The sequence below is a fragment of the Agelaius tricolor genome, unplaced genomic scaffold (genome assembly GCF_023055355.1).
Source record: "Agelaius tricolor isolate 1412-34295 unplaced genomic scaffold, bAgeTri1.0.p SCAF_13, whole genome shotgun sequence".
In the NCBI taxonomy this organism is placed as follows: Eukaryota; Metazoa; Chordata; class Aves; order Passeriformes; family Icteridae; genus Agelaius; species Agelaius tricolor.
In genome coordinates, this window is record NW_027269273.1 from 13040517 (window position 1) to 13054672 (window position 14156).

Genomic DNA, 14156 nt, shown 5'->3' on the forward strand with positions numbered 1-14156 from the left:
GGAAGAGATTTTGTTTCAATTTAAGATGCACCTTGTTTGCAATAGTCCTGGGAAGAAGTTGTGCTGTGCCCCTGACAAGCAGTGTGTGCCTAGGACAGCTCCCAAAGTGGCTCAGCTCCAGTGGACCTACCTGGGTCAAGGCATCTTGTGCCTCTGGAGACAGGACTGTGCATTTTAGCCAGTGGCACCCTGGAAGAGAAGGACAGGTTCCCCAAAGCTGGTGATGACTGCAGTGAGAATCCCAGAGAGTTGATTCAGCTGGTCCCATGGACCCACCTGAGCAGAGCCCAGGACACTCTGCACCCACACCCTCCCCATTGCCCAGGAGCACAGCCAGGCCCAGGAACTGCACCTCCCCATCTGTGCCACTGAGCAGGACTGAGCAGGGCCCATGCTGGACTGAGCAGGGCCCATGCTGGACTGAGCAGGGCCCATGCTGGACTGAGCAGGGACCATACTGGAGTGAGCAGGGGCTGGGCTGGACTGAGCAGGGCCCATGCTGGACTGAGGAGGGCCCATGCTGGACTGAGGAGGGCCCATGCTGGACTGAGGAGGGCCCATGCTGGACTGAGGAGGGCCCATGCTGGACTGAGGAGGGCCCATGCTGGACTGAGCAGGGCCCATGCTGGACTGAGGAGGGCCCATGCTGGACTGAGGAGGGCCCATGCTGGACTGAGCAGGGCCCATGCTGGACTGAGGAGGGCCCATGCTGGACTGAGGACAGCCCATGCTGGACTGAGGAGGGCCCATGCTGGACTGAGGACAGCCCATGCTGGACTGAGGAGGGCCCATGCTGGACTGAGGAGGGCCCATGCTGGACTGAGGAGGGCCCATGCTGGACTGAGCAAGGTCCATGCTGGACTGAGGAGGGCCCATGCTGGACTGAGCAGGGCCCATGCTGGACTGAGCAGGGCCCATGCTGGACTGAGGACAGCCCATGCTCACTCCCACCAGGCTGGGGAGCAGCCAGGAGCCTTCCCTTCCACCACACAGGGCCAGAGCAGCCACCCTGCCCAGCTGATCTCTCCTCCCTGCCAGCTCAGAGCTCCCCCCTCTCATGGATGATGTGGGTTTTGAGCCAATGTCTATGACAGATAAAAGAAAAATATTAACTCTGATTTCATAAAGTGAGGCTATCACATGAGAAAATGACAAATCTTTCATTGCTGAGGTGGCGTAGCAGAATTTTAATTGTTTTTCAAATCAATACAATGCTTAGATTTATATTTTGCTCATTTAAGCATTAGTGAAATTTTAAATAATCATTAAAGTTATTTTTCAAGGTACATAAGAACACTCTATATAAAAATACTTCTTTAAATAAAACATTCAAAACCACATTATTAAATCTTTGAAATGCCATAGATCTTATTATATTTCATAATTCAAAAAGGAAAAGGTTAGCAGCACAGGTATTTAATTATTCTTTCCAAGCATACATTCATTTAAATGTCTCATTTTGAGGTTTTTTTCCCCCCCTTGGAAGATCTTAATTTTGTCTTTTAAGCCAATGAGACTTCAATGAAGGCAATATAGAATGTAAATCACCTCTGATATTATTATATTCACATATAAAGTGTTTATTACTGAAAAGTGATTTACACTTGAAACTATGTTTATACTTAAAACAGTAAAAAGAAAACCAAACAGCAAATATCATGTTTGACATTTTAAGCACCTTCTGGACATCACCTTCCTTCCCCCCACCCCAAACCTATTTCCAAAATCATGTACTGATTTCAAGTGCATTGATTTTTGGTTGCGCTATCTGCTACATCTTCTTGCCCCAGGTTTGTGAAGACTTGCTAACTGCAGCTCCCACTGGTTAGGAAAGAAGTTGTTAATGCTCTGAGCTTCTAAAACAACAAAGTCCAGGATAATCCAAAATTTTAAACCAAATACCCAGACAGCAGAACCTGTTGGCCACTACTGAGAACTTGGGTTATAAATCTCCATTTTCTTCTCATGAGACATCCCTGAGACATCCTCAACATTTCCTGAGATTTTTGCCAAAACACATGAGAGGGTAGTTAGACCCTTACCAATAGTGGGTTTTCATCCCTAAATCTGCTCTTTGATGATGTGGTTCATTTCTCATTCCAATGGAAGCAGCAAGTAGGTAATATAGACTCTGTAATCTACTTCCATACAGAATTTTAAACTCTCTTGACAGTGGAGAAAGGAGCTGTGTCTGAAAAGACACAGCTGTGATTTACAGGACCAAGGCCTATACCCATCATTCTGGATGGCAAGAAGGGAACAAAACTAACCACTGGGTCATCAATAATTTTTAGTTCCATTTGGTGCAAACCAATATGGTTCTTCCAAAACCAGACCAAACCTGTAAACTTCTATTTTTTGTCCACCATTTGTCAGACTCTGTGGTCCTGCTCCTTTGTGAACTACAACAAGAAGGAGAAAACAGATTATTTCTCAGAAATCTCTACTGCAGAGATAGTCACAATGCTGCCCTTCTCATTCCTTCTTGCCTGTATAAGCTACAGGGAGAGATGGATCATGGAACCACAGAATGGTTTGGGTTGGAAGGGACCTCAAAGACCATTCAGTTCCAACCTCCCTGTCATGGAGTTCTGTTCACCAGACTGCTCAAAGCCCCAGCCAACATGGCCTTGAATCATTCCAGGGATGGGGCATCCATAACTTTTCTGGGCAACCTATGCCAGAGCCTCACCACCCTCACAGTAAAGCATTTCTTCTTAATTCCTAATATAAATCTGCCCTCTTTAAAGCCTTTGCCCCTTGTCCCATGCAGCTTTCCTGGGGGCCCTCTTCAGATACTGAAGGACCTGTAAGGTCTTCCAGAGCTGAAGTTAAATTCTGCCCAAATGAAAATGAAAAGGCACAACTGTGTTGTGTGCACATCCAGAAGAGGGCCTGAACTCCTCTTACATTTCTTGCCATCCCACTCTGTTATATTATTAGTTGGTCTCTGCCTGTAGTGATAAAAATGGTATTTAGGTCAATGTGTTCTTTGTTAATTGCATTAGCCATGTGCCTAAGACTTAGGCTTCCTCTTCTCCCAGCACTGCCTTTGGCTATTAACATGTGGTCTTTAAATATATGTCACTATTGACAGTGTACTCAATCTGTTGGGTGAGATGGATAGAGCCTGTTTTAGACAGACTAAGATAATCAGTGGAATGCTATTTACAAAATTCACATTGGTAGCGAGACCCCTTTTTATACTGATTCTCCAAAAGCAGAGGGAAGAAATATATTTGTGTTCGGTTTATGAGCTCTAATCATACTCTATACTTTTTTGCAATTTCTGCAAAATATTTTTGAATTTTATTTTGCAAATAGGATCATTTTCCCTTGGGAAAAAAATTAATATTATATTGGCTTTTGTCTTCCAAGGGTTTTTCTGTCTGTGTTTAAATTACCTTCTATTAGAAGAATCTTTCCTCACGTGGTAGCAAAGATCAGAACATATTCATGTTCAATCCCACCCACCTCCTGAAGCAGATTTAGCAAACAGAAAACTGCTTCTGGCTTGGAAACAGAAAATTTCTGTACTTGTAACATGGCTAAGTCCAGCAGAAGGAGCTGCATTACTTCAACAATGGGCATCAAAATCAGAAGACCTTTGAGAAGTCTATATTCAGATGTAAAGAGAAATGCCTTCTCCCTGTGTATGGAATATCATTGGGTTCTACAAACTAGCTAAAATCCAGGCAGCCAGCTGATAATGAATTGAGGAATTCCAACACCAGCAGAGACTAAGAGCTTCCCTTAGCTAAACTAAAGTTCCAAGTTGAACCTTTTTTTCCCCAAAGACATTTACTACATTTTAGGCAGGAAATAAATATCCTGATGCTATTTGCTAACTGTTCAGCTTTGAAAGATAAGATTTGTTGTGAAAGCCTCAAGGCAGGGGCTCTGCAGAGTCCTTGGCAGAGGCCCTGGTGCCCCCACCCCGCGCTGCGCCCGTCACCGCTCAGTCCAGGCAGCTGTGGGGTAGCGTTCCAGGAGTGCATTCCTCAGCTGGGCTGTGTGCATCTTGTCTCTGGTCTCCACAGTGCACATCACCTGGAAAAAGAATTAGAACCATTCCTGATGGCATGGCAGCAATCTCAGACAAAGCCATTTCCAACTTAAACCTAAAGTACACTCAAAAAAACAATCAGTTCAAAATAAAAACTCTGGCCCTCACATCCGCTCTCTATGCAGGTAAGAGAACTGACATTGCAGACAGCTGGGGCTCTTCCAGCCCATCTGCATGACCATAAAACCTTCCAAAACCCTACTTTATTGCCTTCAAAGTTTAAAGAAGACAGGCTGATCCTCTGCTGGCTGTTGGGCAAGGTACCTCTCTGCTCTTGGCCTCCCTGAAGACATCTGTTAGCAGCTTCTCTTGTCCTTTTTCCCTGTGCATGGCATTGCTGCCACCTCACCAACCTCTGACTCTTACCTCATCACATTTCTGTATTTCTGGCAAGTGTTTGTTCCATCCTTCAAGCTTTTTGTATTCTCCTTCTCTTGTCTGTCATGGAGTTATCCCCCAGTTCTTTATCATCCCTGCAGTATTTTGACTGGTTTCACTTCTCACATACCTTCTTGCTTCATGCTGTTTTTTGTTTGCTTATTGCATCACTTCTAGTTTTATTTTATGGTTGTTCTTCTGCTAAATAAAACAACTTGGGCAAAATCAATCTTGAGAGGTTTTTTTAATTCTTCACTTGCCTCCAAAGGTACTAGTGAAATCCTATCATGCAGACATTAGAAATAATAACTTGAATGGCATTTTTTCATCTCTCTTTTTTGCCTACTCACATCTCTGGCCCATCTCTTGAAAGCCTGGGCACTAGCAAAGATGAGGCACCAAAGTAAAGGCACAGAAGGAAAATTATATTTCACAATTTGAGACTCCTAACTTCCATTACTGATAGTCCTGCTGGAATAATCACTGATGTTGAAAGTGCTACATGGGGAAAAGACCTCAGAGAAACGTGGAAATCTAGCAAGGAAAGGACCCAAGATGAGTCACGGTGCAGCTGCAGAGAGTTCATTGCAGCAGCAAATCTACAGAGAGCAGAGAAACAAGGAGCCATGATAACCTGGTGGTGGGCTGCTCCAGACATCCCCTGTCAAAATGCTTCTATCAGAGCTGCATCCCTTTTAGAATACAAGTCAAAAAAGTACTCTAATTTGTTTGCAAGGACATTTCTAAATAAGAACTTAGAATTCATGTTTTCTGGAACTGTCTTAAAATAACAATAAGCCTTTAGTAAAACTGTTGAATGAAAATATAAAACACTAACACTCCAAGTTAACCTAAATAGCCATAGCACACTTAATTAGAAAACTGGCTACAGCTTCTCAAATATCCATCCTGAAATAAGCCACAATTCTGATCTGGTCTTGTAATTCTTCACCTCTTGTGCTACACATAGTTCTATTTGTTTGGTTCTTTGGAATGCAAATTACATGCTAATTTATTTTTTCTTCAAAAAAGTGGGATTTAATCTCAAGAGAAGGACAGTCATAGAGGACAAGAAATAATGAGGAAAGGGGAGAGAACAAATGATTGGGAAAAGTATCTGAGAGTGCCAATGTACCCAACACCCATTGTCCATTCCCTGGTTCATGTAAAATCCCCAAAGCTTTGCAATCATATCTTCAATGGGACACATACATCTCACATGGAGTCTGTAATTAAAAAAGCAAGATTCTTCCTCTCCCAGAGTAATCATGCCTGTTTTGTCCTGAGCAAATCAATTGCTGCTCCTGGAACCAGTCTGCATGTGAGAGATTCAGCCTTGAATGCTTGGTAGCAAGCTGTGGCTCTGCCCTGGGAGCAAGCATGGGGAAGCATTTTGATTTATGGCTAATTATCCTCTCTGCCCTTTCCTTTCTGCTCATGATGGAAACCAGGCAGACCTCAGTAGACTGGAGCCAGAGAGCTTGTGAGCAAGTTGGATAAACACTGTCATTTTGTTCTAAGCATGCACCACAAGCAGCAGCTGATAAGGGAGATACTGTGCTGCAGTGTATCATAAAAGAACCAATAGTAACAGCAGTGATAAAAAACAACCCCAGAAATTCACCTGATTTTTCACAGTTGTCAAAGAAAGGAATAGAGAACATTTGGTCCCAGCAGGAGTGAAGAGAGAATCACACAACACCTAGGGGCAGCTCCAGATCTCAGCAGCAAGGAAGGCAGTAATTTACTTTCTTGCTTAGATTAACCCAATTTACACTGCAGTTATACTTTCACAAACTTGCTCTCTTGCTTGCTTTGCCTGGGACACATAATTTACACAAGTGTCCAACAGAGCAACCCTCACATTCACAGGGAGTTGATGAGGTTATATTTTATATGAGATGCAGAAGCACCCCAATACCTATAGGAGGTTGCATAGCTATCAATGACCTAAGAGTAAGTGCCCCAAAATGGTCTTATTTAAGAATAAATGACAAAACCTATTGCCTGATCTTTCTTGTACACCAGATAAGGTAACTTATGACAACTAGAAGAAAATTTACCTTAAACTTATTTCATACTGATAAACCCTCAGAACTATACATGGGATTTTTGAACCTGCAGAGCTCTTGTTGGCAGCAGGGCCAGCTGTGCACAGCACACCTTTCTTTTCTGTGTATCAAAAACCCCACAAAACCATCAATAACAGAGTGCATTTTATGAATGTCTCTCCTACATATAATATCTTTGCTGGATTAATTAATTAATTAAATAATTGTCTGGTCCAGCAAGACCATCAAAAAAACCAGACAGATTGACCTTTTACTGCATTTAAGTTCCATTCCCTGTGACAGGTAAAGATAAATTTCAGGTAAAGGGTTTATTCAGCCTGTAAGTTTTTTTTTCACAGCAGGCCTACAAGTTAAAATTAAAGACAGAAGAGATTTCACTGAGTACTGATGGCTTGTGGGGTTTATTTAAAGACTGGAAATTAGTGAGGAAGCAGGACAAAAGCTAAAAAAAATTAAAGGAAAAAAATATGACAAGTTATTGCTGTAGAGCACCAAAATCCAGATGCATAAATCCAAATACTCTTTGGAATTACACTGACTTCAAAGAGAGGAAATTTAATAACTTTGCAAAAGGAAGAAATTTGCAAAGTTCTGTGCTGAATAGGGTGGACACCTCTACTCCTTTTTAACTGCAAGATCTCATAGGGGAGGCATTTCACCTTTTAGATCATATTTTCCTAGATTTTAAAAATAAATTTTTTAAATGAAATGAAACTGCCTCTCAGCTCCCTGATGCCTACTACCTGTAGGCTGTGTGTGCAAATAAAAACAGTGGGTGGACATGCTGAGCCAATGTTAGAGAGCAGAGGAAATGTGAGTAGTACTGCTGAATCACGAGATTTCAGTCTTTTGTGCTTTTCCAGGCTCCATGTAAAGCTAATCCTAAATAACCAATGCAGTTCTTTATGTCTGTGAATCATCCATTGAACCTTTCTATTCTGCTTCTTTAATTCTAGAAATCATATTCTTCATCTTAAGCTGTCTTTTTGCATAACTTAGTATTCATGATCTAAGTCTTAGTATTCATGCATCTAAATCTTTTTGCATAACTCATAATTGATGATACATTACATTTAGCAACGTTATAGGTTTGTTTGCATGAAAGTCACCAGAGCTAAGAGTGAAAACTTGATTTATATACACTGGTTTCTGTTCTGTATTTAGAAAAAGGGGTTTCTTTAGAAAAAATCAACAACTGGGCAATTTTCTGAATTATTTGGTAAACACCCAGTGTAGATTACTTCACATTACAGATTATTTGGTAACAGCAGCTCAGCTGATGGTTTGGGGATCAGCTGCCAGATTGTCCCCGTGGTCAGAGCAATGGAATGCTTGAGAAAGAGTGCAGCAGCTGTCAGCTGGTTGTGCAAGCTGAGCCCTTATCTTTTGGCACTTGGGGCACTCAGGTGGGTGAGCACGAGCAGGAACAAGCTGCAGCCATTACGTAAGGCAGGTAATAACCCACAGGAACACTCAGACCCTCCCAGGGCCAGCCTATCCTTCTCCAGCTGGGCCAGGCTGCCCCGTGCCACAGTCTGCTGGGGAATGCCTTAAAGAACATCACCAAATTCTTCTGGAGAGCCTCAGAAGAAATGAAGTGTTCAACTTCCCGCTCCCAGTGTCTCCACTCTGCAGTTGGGGAATGGAACATGGAAGCAGAGCCTTGCCCAGGGTCATGCAGGAAATGCTTTGGGAATGATGGCATCCTCCTGCACATCTGAGCTGTACAGCTGCCTGCTCCTGAGTATCTGCTTCACAGGGCAATGACAGGAATATGTTGGCAACTGGGGACTCTAATCCAAAATATTCCCTTCCATCCTTTACAGAATGCAAGCTGGCCCAAATGAATTTATTCAAATTGACCAGAGCAGACTAAAATAATTCATTGAGTTCTGGCCTGAGGTGAATGAACTGTATGAGAAAAACAGGCACTATGCCACGCAAAGCCAGGAATTTCAGCACCACTGGGAGAATGTGTAATGCAACTGAAAAGGAAATATTTGATTTATGATTTAGCATTTTCATGCACAGACAAGAGGGAGAAGTAATGTGGTGGATGTTCTTTTTACAGGCAGTCTCTTCCAAGTTCTTCAAAACCACAGCACGGTGAAGCTCCCAAGAGGTCTGAAGTGAACAGAACAGACAGCCCATAATGCCAGAGAGGAGTGAGCTCAGAGGGAGCACTGCCACCCACTGAAAAGCTGCTGGGACAATTAAAAACCTTACAGAACCCTCCTGGACCTGCCAGTTTGATTATGCTGGAGTTTCAGTGGTGAGAAGACTTTTCAAGAAAATTGATGAGGTCAAGGAAATTTTTTTTCAACTAGGTTGCCCCAGTCCAAAAATTATACACTTCTTAAGCAGGCAAGATGCTGAACTACTTCATAACAAAGAATGTCCTTACCTTATTAAGTTGCTTATTGATTTTGTTCATTGACTTCTCTCTGAGCCAATAGTATAATGAAATTAAAGGGACTTAAATGGTTTTAAAGAGGTTTACATATGGAAGCAATTTAAATGATAAATTGTCCATGTAACTGAATCTGAGGAATATTACTGATGGAGAACAGAGAAAGTTCACAGAAGCAAGCTGTAGCTTCCTCCCATGAATTGGGTAGTCCTTTAGATATCTGTATCCACTTAGCTGGTGATATCAGACGATTATTTCATTAGCTCAGATCTTTTTTCTGTCTAGATATTCCCAGTCATCTAACCTCCTTCAACAGGTGTAAAATGTGAAGCTTACCAGACTGATTATTTGTCTGATTTGCTAAGAGTTATCTATTTCAATACAGGGGCTTTGGAAGTAGTTTCCTAACCAGTCAGGTAAGACTGAATTAGGGTGTACTCCTCTGCAGGAAAGAAATCCAGAATGAGTCACAAAGGAAGAGAATCTAAACTGGAGGTATGAACAGGCAGCTCATAAACACAAGCAGCTGATTCCTCTGCACAAGGCACTTCTTCTCAATACAATTTAACTTAATATAGAGGTATTCCTTCCTTATTTTTAGTAAAGAAAAAATCTCTTATTTTTGCCAGTAAATGTTCCAAAAGTTTTTTTCTCCAGAAGTGTAGTTTGAACATAAAATTTCATTTTAGAAAGTCCTTACTTTTTCATGAAATCAGACTATCAGCAAGGATCTTCCCACAGAGTGTTCCAAGTGTGCACTAGATGAACAATGCTACCCCAGAAAGGCATTTCACTAGAATGAGAAAACCCCGACCAAAGCTGCTCTATCATCCTGATAAGTGACTAGAAGCCAAGTTTCTCTCTGTTAGAAATAAAAGTGTACATCTAAAAGGATGATTAAATGCTGCAGCAATGATCTTGACAGGACAGATTTAGTGTTTCAAATCAGCATCTATGCTCTCTGCTCTGTTCTGTCAAACACCTAATCTACATCCACAGTCAAAAGTCCGCATTAAAGTCAGAATGAAATGGGTACAGCTGCAAAGCCTTTCTTGTTATTACTGCCAGTGCAGCACAAGGTTGTAATTTTGGTTCATGATCCAGGTTTAAATTCATACCTTATTTTATGTGCTGTAATTTATATAACAAATGCTTAAAATGTTTTGATGACACAGGTCTTTGGCTCTTAGAAACAACAAAGAAAAAACCAAAACATTCCTCACAGGTATTAGCTTTACTCTGAAAATAGATATTTTCTCTTATACCTGGATAGAGCAAATTCATTTTGATGCTTACATATAAACTCTATATTTTACCCTTTTTGATTACACATGTTTTAATTTTCAAAGAAAGCTTCACAATTCTCTAGATATCCCCAGACAGAGCTGCCTGCAGAGGTCTGTATGTCTGGGTCACTACTTTGTACTTCACATCTAATTATCCAATAGCCTCTCCCAGACTGATTGAAAGCCATCAGGCAAATCCAATATCCAATTAAATTATTCAGGGATGAAAATTCCTCCCTTCTACCCAATACTGTCAGATTCTTGAAGTGAAATTACACTGTGTTTAAAGTGCAGAGAATAGTATATGGCACTGTTTTCATTCAGGGCCTGTATTTACTAAAAATTTAAAAAAAACCCAAACAAAAACAAACCAACCAAAAAAAAAACACCTAAGACAGTAGATTTCATTTGATTTGCTTAATAGCATTAGTAAAAACTACAAGCCTCACTTGATAAAAATGGCATTGAAAACTTTGTTAGAGTTACAGGTTGTATTGAATCTAACCTTCAGTGAAAAGCATTTCCAGAGCTAAGTTGGTCACTCAGAGGGATTTATCCACCTCTTGCACCTTGTGCAGTGAGTGTCACACTATCTCCAAATCAGCCAAAGCTGGCCTATCATTATGGCACACTGCAGAACAATGTGGGTTAAGTCCTAGATGCTTGAGAGTATTGATGATATCATGTACCATAGTGATCTTTAATCTGCCTCTTCTTTATATCTGCGAGTGAAAATATTGGGCAGGCTTTTGCATCCAGGCAGGAAATAAAATTTAAAGGCCAAAATCAAAGAGATTGCTTACCCAGTAACATTTCTGCACCCCATCTATGAACCTGTTTAGCAAAGATCTCTAATTTGACTTCCACCTGGGGTTTCACAAACTAAGTCAGGTTGGACCTGGACAGCAATAGCATGAAATCAGTAGGACCACACCTTTGCCAAACCAGTTGAAATAAGAGATGCATCATGAGAAAAATGGTCCTTTTAAGAGACATCATTAGCTGGTAACACCTCTTCACTCTTTCTGCATCCAATACTCAACAAAGGAATAATGGCTTTCCTCTGTGCTCTGGGTGGCTAAGAAACAAAACTGAGTCCCTAGTTTCAAACAAGGATTCCTTAAGAGTAAGGGTGTTCTCTACATTGCTTTAAGGCAAACATGTCAGACAATTACAGCCAGCCTACACAGCTGGCTCTTCAAGTTCTGGATGGATGCTGCAGCTTGCTCACCTCCTCCAGCACCTGCCACACATGTCAGCAGGGTTCATACCAGCAACAGTGCAATGCAACACCTGGAGTACTTGACCAGGATGTTGCAACAGCAAGTAAAACTGGTCCTGTGTTATTTATATGCCTGCTAAGTGTTTGGCAAGAAGCTGTACAACACAGAGGAAATACTCTCTGACAGTCTGCACACTCTGTTGGATTTCTTCAACACAGGCATAAAGAGAGAGGGAAACAGAATAAACCAGGGGAGGCCAGTACTATGGGAGAGGCTGAAATTGCATTTCCTCTTACCTCAACAGTGAAGAGCTCAGATGTCACAAATGTGCGTTCTTGTTTGATATCCAAAACTCTAGATCAAATAAGGGACAAATTAGAGATCACAACAATCCCCTGTCATTGCCAAACATTTCCTGAAAGTGTCTGGAGAGTATCTTTCCTTCTTTATGAATTAGACACAATTCTATGCAACAAAGGTGTTTTCAGACTGGAACAAAAATCAAGGAAATAAAAACTTTTCTGCAATATAGCAAGGAAAAAGCCTTTGATTAATTAATTACTTACAGACTTGGCTTCAGAGATGTTTGGAAACATTTCCCAATCTTTAATAATCTTTGTGCTAATCTGTGATTATATTTCCCAACTATTAGTCTGATTTACCTTGCTTCCTCCCGAGCCAAAAGCTCCAGTAGCTTTGACATGTCTCCTGGGCAGTCAGAAATCACAAGGGAAAATCTGCACACTCTGTTATCCAGGGTCAGGGCACGAGCTATGCACTGTTGCAGCAAATATAATTCCAGGTTTCCACTGCATATAACAACTGCCACTCTGAAAACAGACAGAAAAACAAGAGTTTTGATTAGCACTTGCCTGTGTAAAGGAGCTATAGATCATAAAGACTGTGCCAATATCAGCCTAAGGTCTGCTAGAACCTCCCCTCAATAAATATTACAGATTAGAGGGCTCCTGCCTCAGTATCCATTGTGAGCAGGTAGGGGAGGCCTATAATTTGGCTGCATTAGTTGGTCTGAAATGTTGTTTTCATTTTGCATTTCCTGGAGATTTGAGTTTTGTTAGAGATAATTAGCTGGGGAACTGTAGGTCTAAGTTGCAAGTTTTAAGAATTTGATGTAATTCTCACCTGGAAGTTCTAAGTTTCAGCCTCTTACTGATCAGACAAAATGTATGTTCAAGGTTTTCTGTAACCATTGATTAAATTCATCACAACCCTGAAAAATGAGTGCAGAAATGTTTGAAGTGCAAGTGAAGAGCCACATGATTAGTCTATGAAAACCTCTCTGCAGAGTCAAACCTACCCTCTTTGCATTTTCCCTTTTATTTTAGCTGTACTGGAATGTGTTTCTGCTCTGCGTGCACTGCCAGCCTCTTCTGAAGAATTGTCTCAGCAGTATTTTAGTGTACAATCCTCTGCACTAGAAATCTTATTTTGTCTTGAGGGCATGTATGTTCAAATACATTCTGGACTATGACCTGAGCCAAGGCTCAATCCACTTAAGTGCTGAGTCCCCAGTCTGGGAGGCAAGGCAGCACTCGGCCACACGCTGAACACCAAGCACAAGGATAATCCCTCTGACTGTGTGGACAGTTCTCAGGACTGGGAGGCAGGTGCCACTGGGTCACTGCAGCAGGCAGCCTAACTCTGTCCCACCACAGACAGGGCTGGATTCCACCATGGAACAAGAGGACACAACAGGCTAACAAGGGCAGGACACTGTCCTGGCAGGTGCAATGATGCCTCGTGGAGCTGCAGCTGCCTTTCTCTAGATATCTGAGAATCAAGGAATCAAGGAAAGGGATAAGATGTGTCAGGTCCCCAGGCTGGCATCTATCTGGTTCTGCACAATCTTACCACCTGTGACCGGTCCAGTCAGTCTCAAGTTTCCACCACTGAAAAGCCCCTTGCCAGTTCAGGGGCAGGAACTGCCTGGTCACCCACAGAACAAGTAGATTTTCACTGTTTCCTAGGACCAGGGTGCTCAGTCCCATGTTTCTGCCACAGTTCCCTGTTTTCAGTAGCTGCTGTACCTTTTACCCTTCAACTCAGGCAGCTTCCCTGCCACCAGTGCTGCAAGCCCAATGGCCCCTTCTGCATCAACCGTGGCTCGCTCATACTCCAGCAGCCTCAGCATTGAAATGAGGATGTCCTCCTCCCTGAAAGCAAGAGACCTGGGTCAAAACAAATCAAATCAAGAGCTCCCAGAAGCAGAAGATAACACATTTATGGGTAACTGGGTTCTTGTATCTGGGTCACCCAGATACATGTGATCCCAAGGTGGTGTTACAGAATGCTGTGCTGCTGGGGGTGAATGTACATCTCAGACTCATTATTAACTGAAAGACAGGATGGCTTGTTTACCAGAAATATTACCTAAGTCCTAGTAGTAAGTATATTCCACAAATGTGGCCTTTTTGTGAAGATTTAGAAGAGGTTTGTCAAGGGCTGCCTTCAAGTGTTGTAGAACACAAGGACAAGTTTTACACCAGGACCATGACCAGGTAGTGGTGTCAGGTGAAATTTTGGCTAAAGGGTGAGTTTGGACAACACTTTTAGTCATATCACTTAGTTTTAGGTAGTCCTGTGAGGAGCTGGGAGTTGGACTTGATAATCCTTCATGGATCTCTTCCAATTTGAGATGCTCCATGATTTCTATGGTTTATGAGTCTGGGTTCAAAGTCTTCAGTGCCCCTCTTGGAAGGA

The 14156-nt window shown here is 42.0% G+C and overlaps 1 protein-coding gene across 1 annotated transcript in view; it reads right to left on the reverse strand.

Annotated features, from left to right (window-relative positions):
* Positions 1-1294: 1294 nt before the first annotated feature.
* LOC139595516 (L-threonine ammonia-lyase-like) overlaps positions 1295-14156 on the reverse strand; it is a 31289-nt gene continuing 18427 nt past the window's right edge. The window contains exons 9-12 of the mRNA XM_071438781.1: positions 13484-13609; positions 12098-12265; positions 11732-11789; positions 1295-4050 (exon numbers count right to left, since the gene is read on the reverse strand). Coding sequence (XP_071294882.1) covers positions 3952-4050; positions 11732-11789; positions 12098-12265; positions 13484-13609 — 451 coding nt within the window. The 3' untranslated portion in view covers positions 1295-3951. The remainder of the gene's footprint in view (positions 4051-11731; positions 11790-12097; positions 12266-13483; positions 13610-14156) is intronic.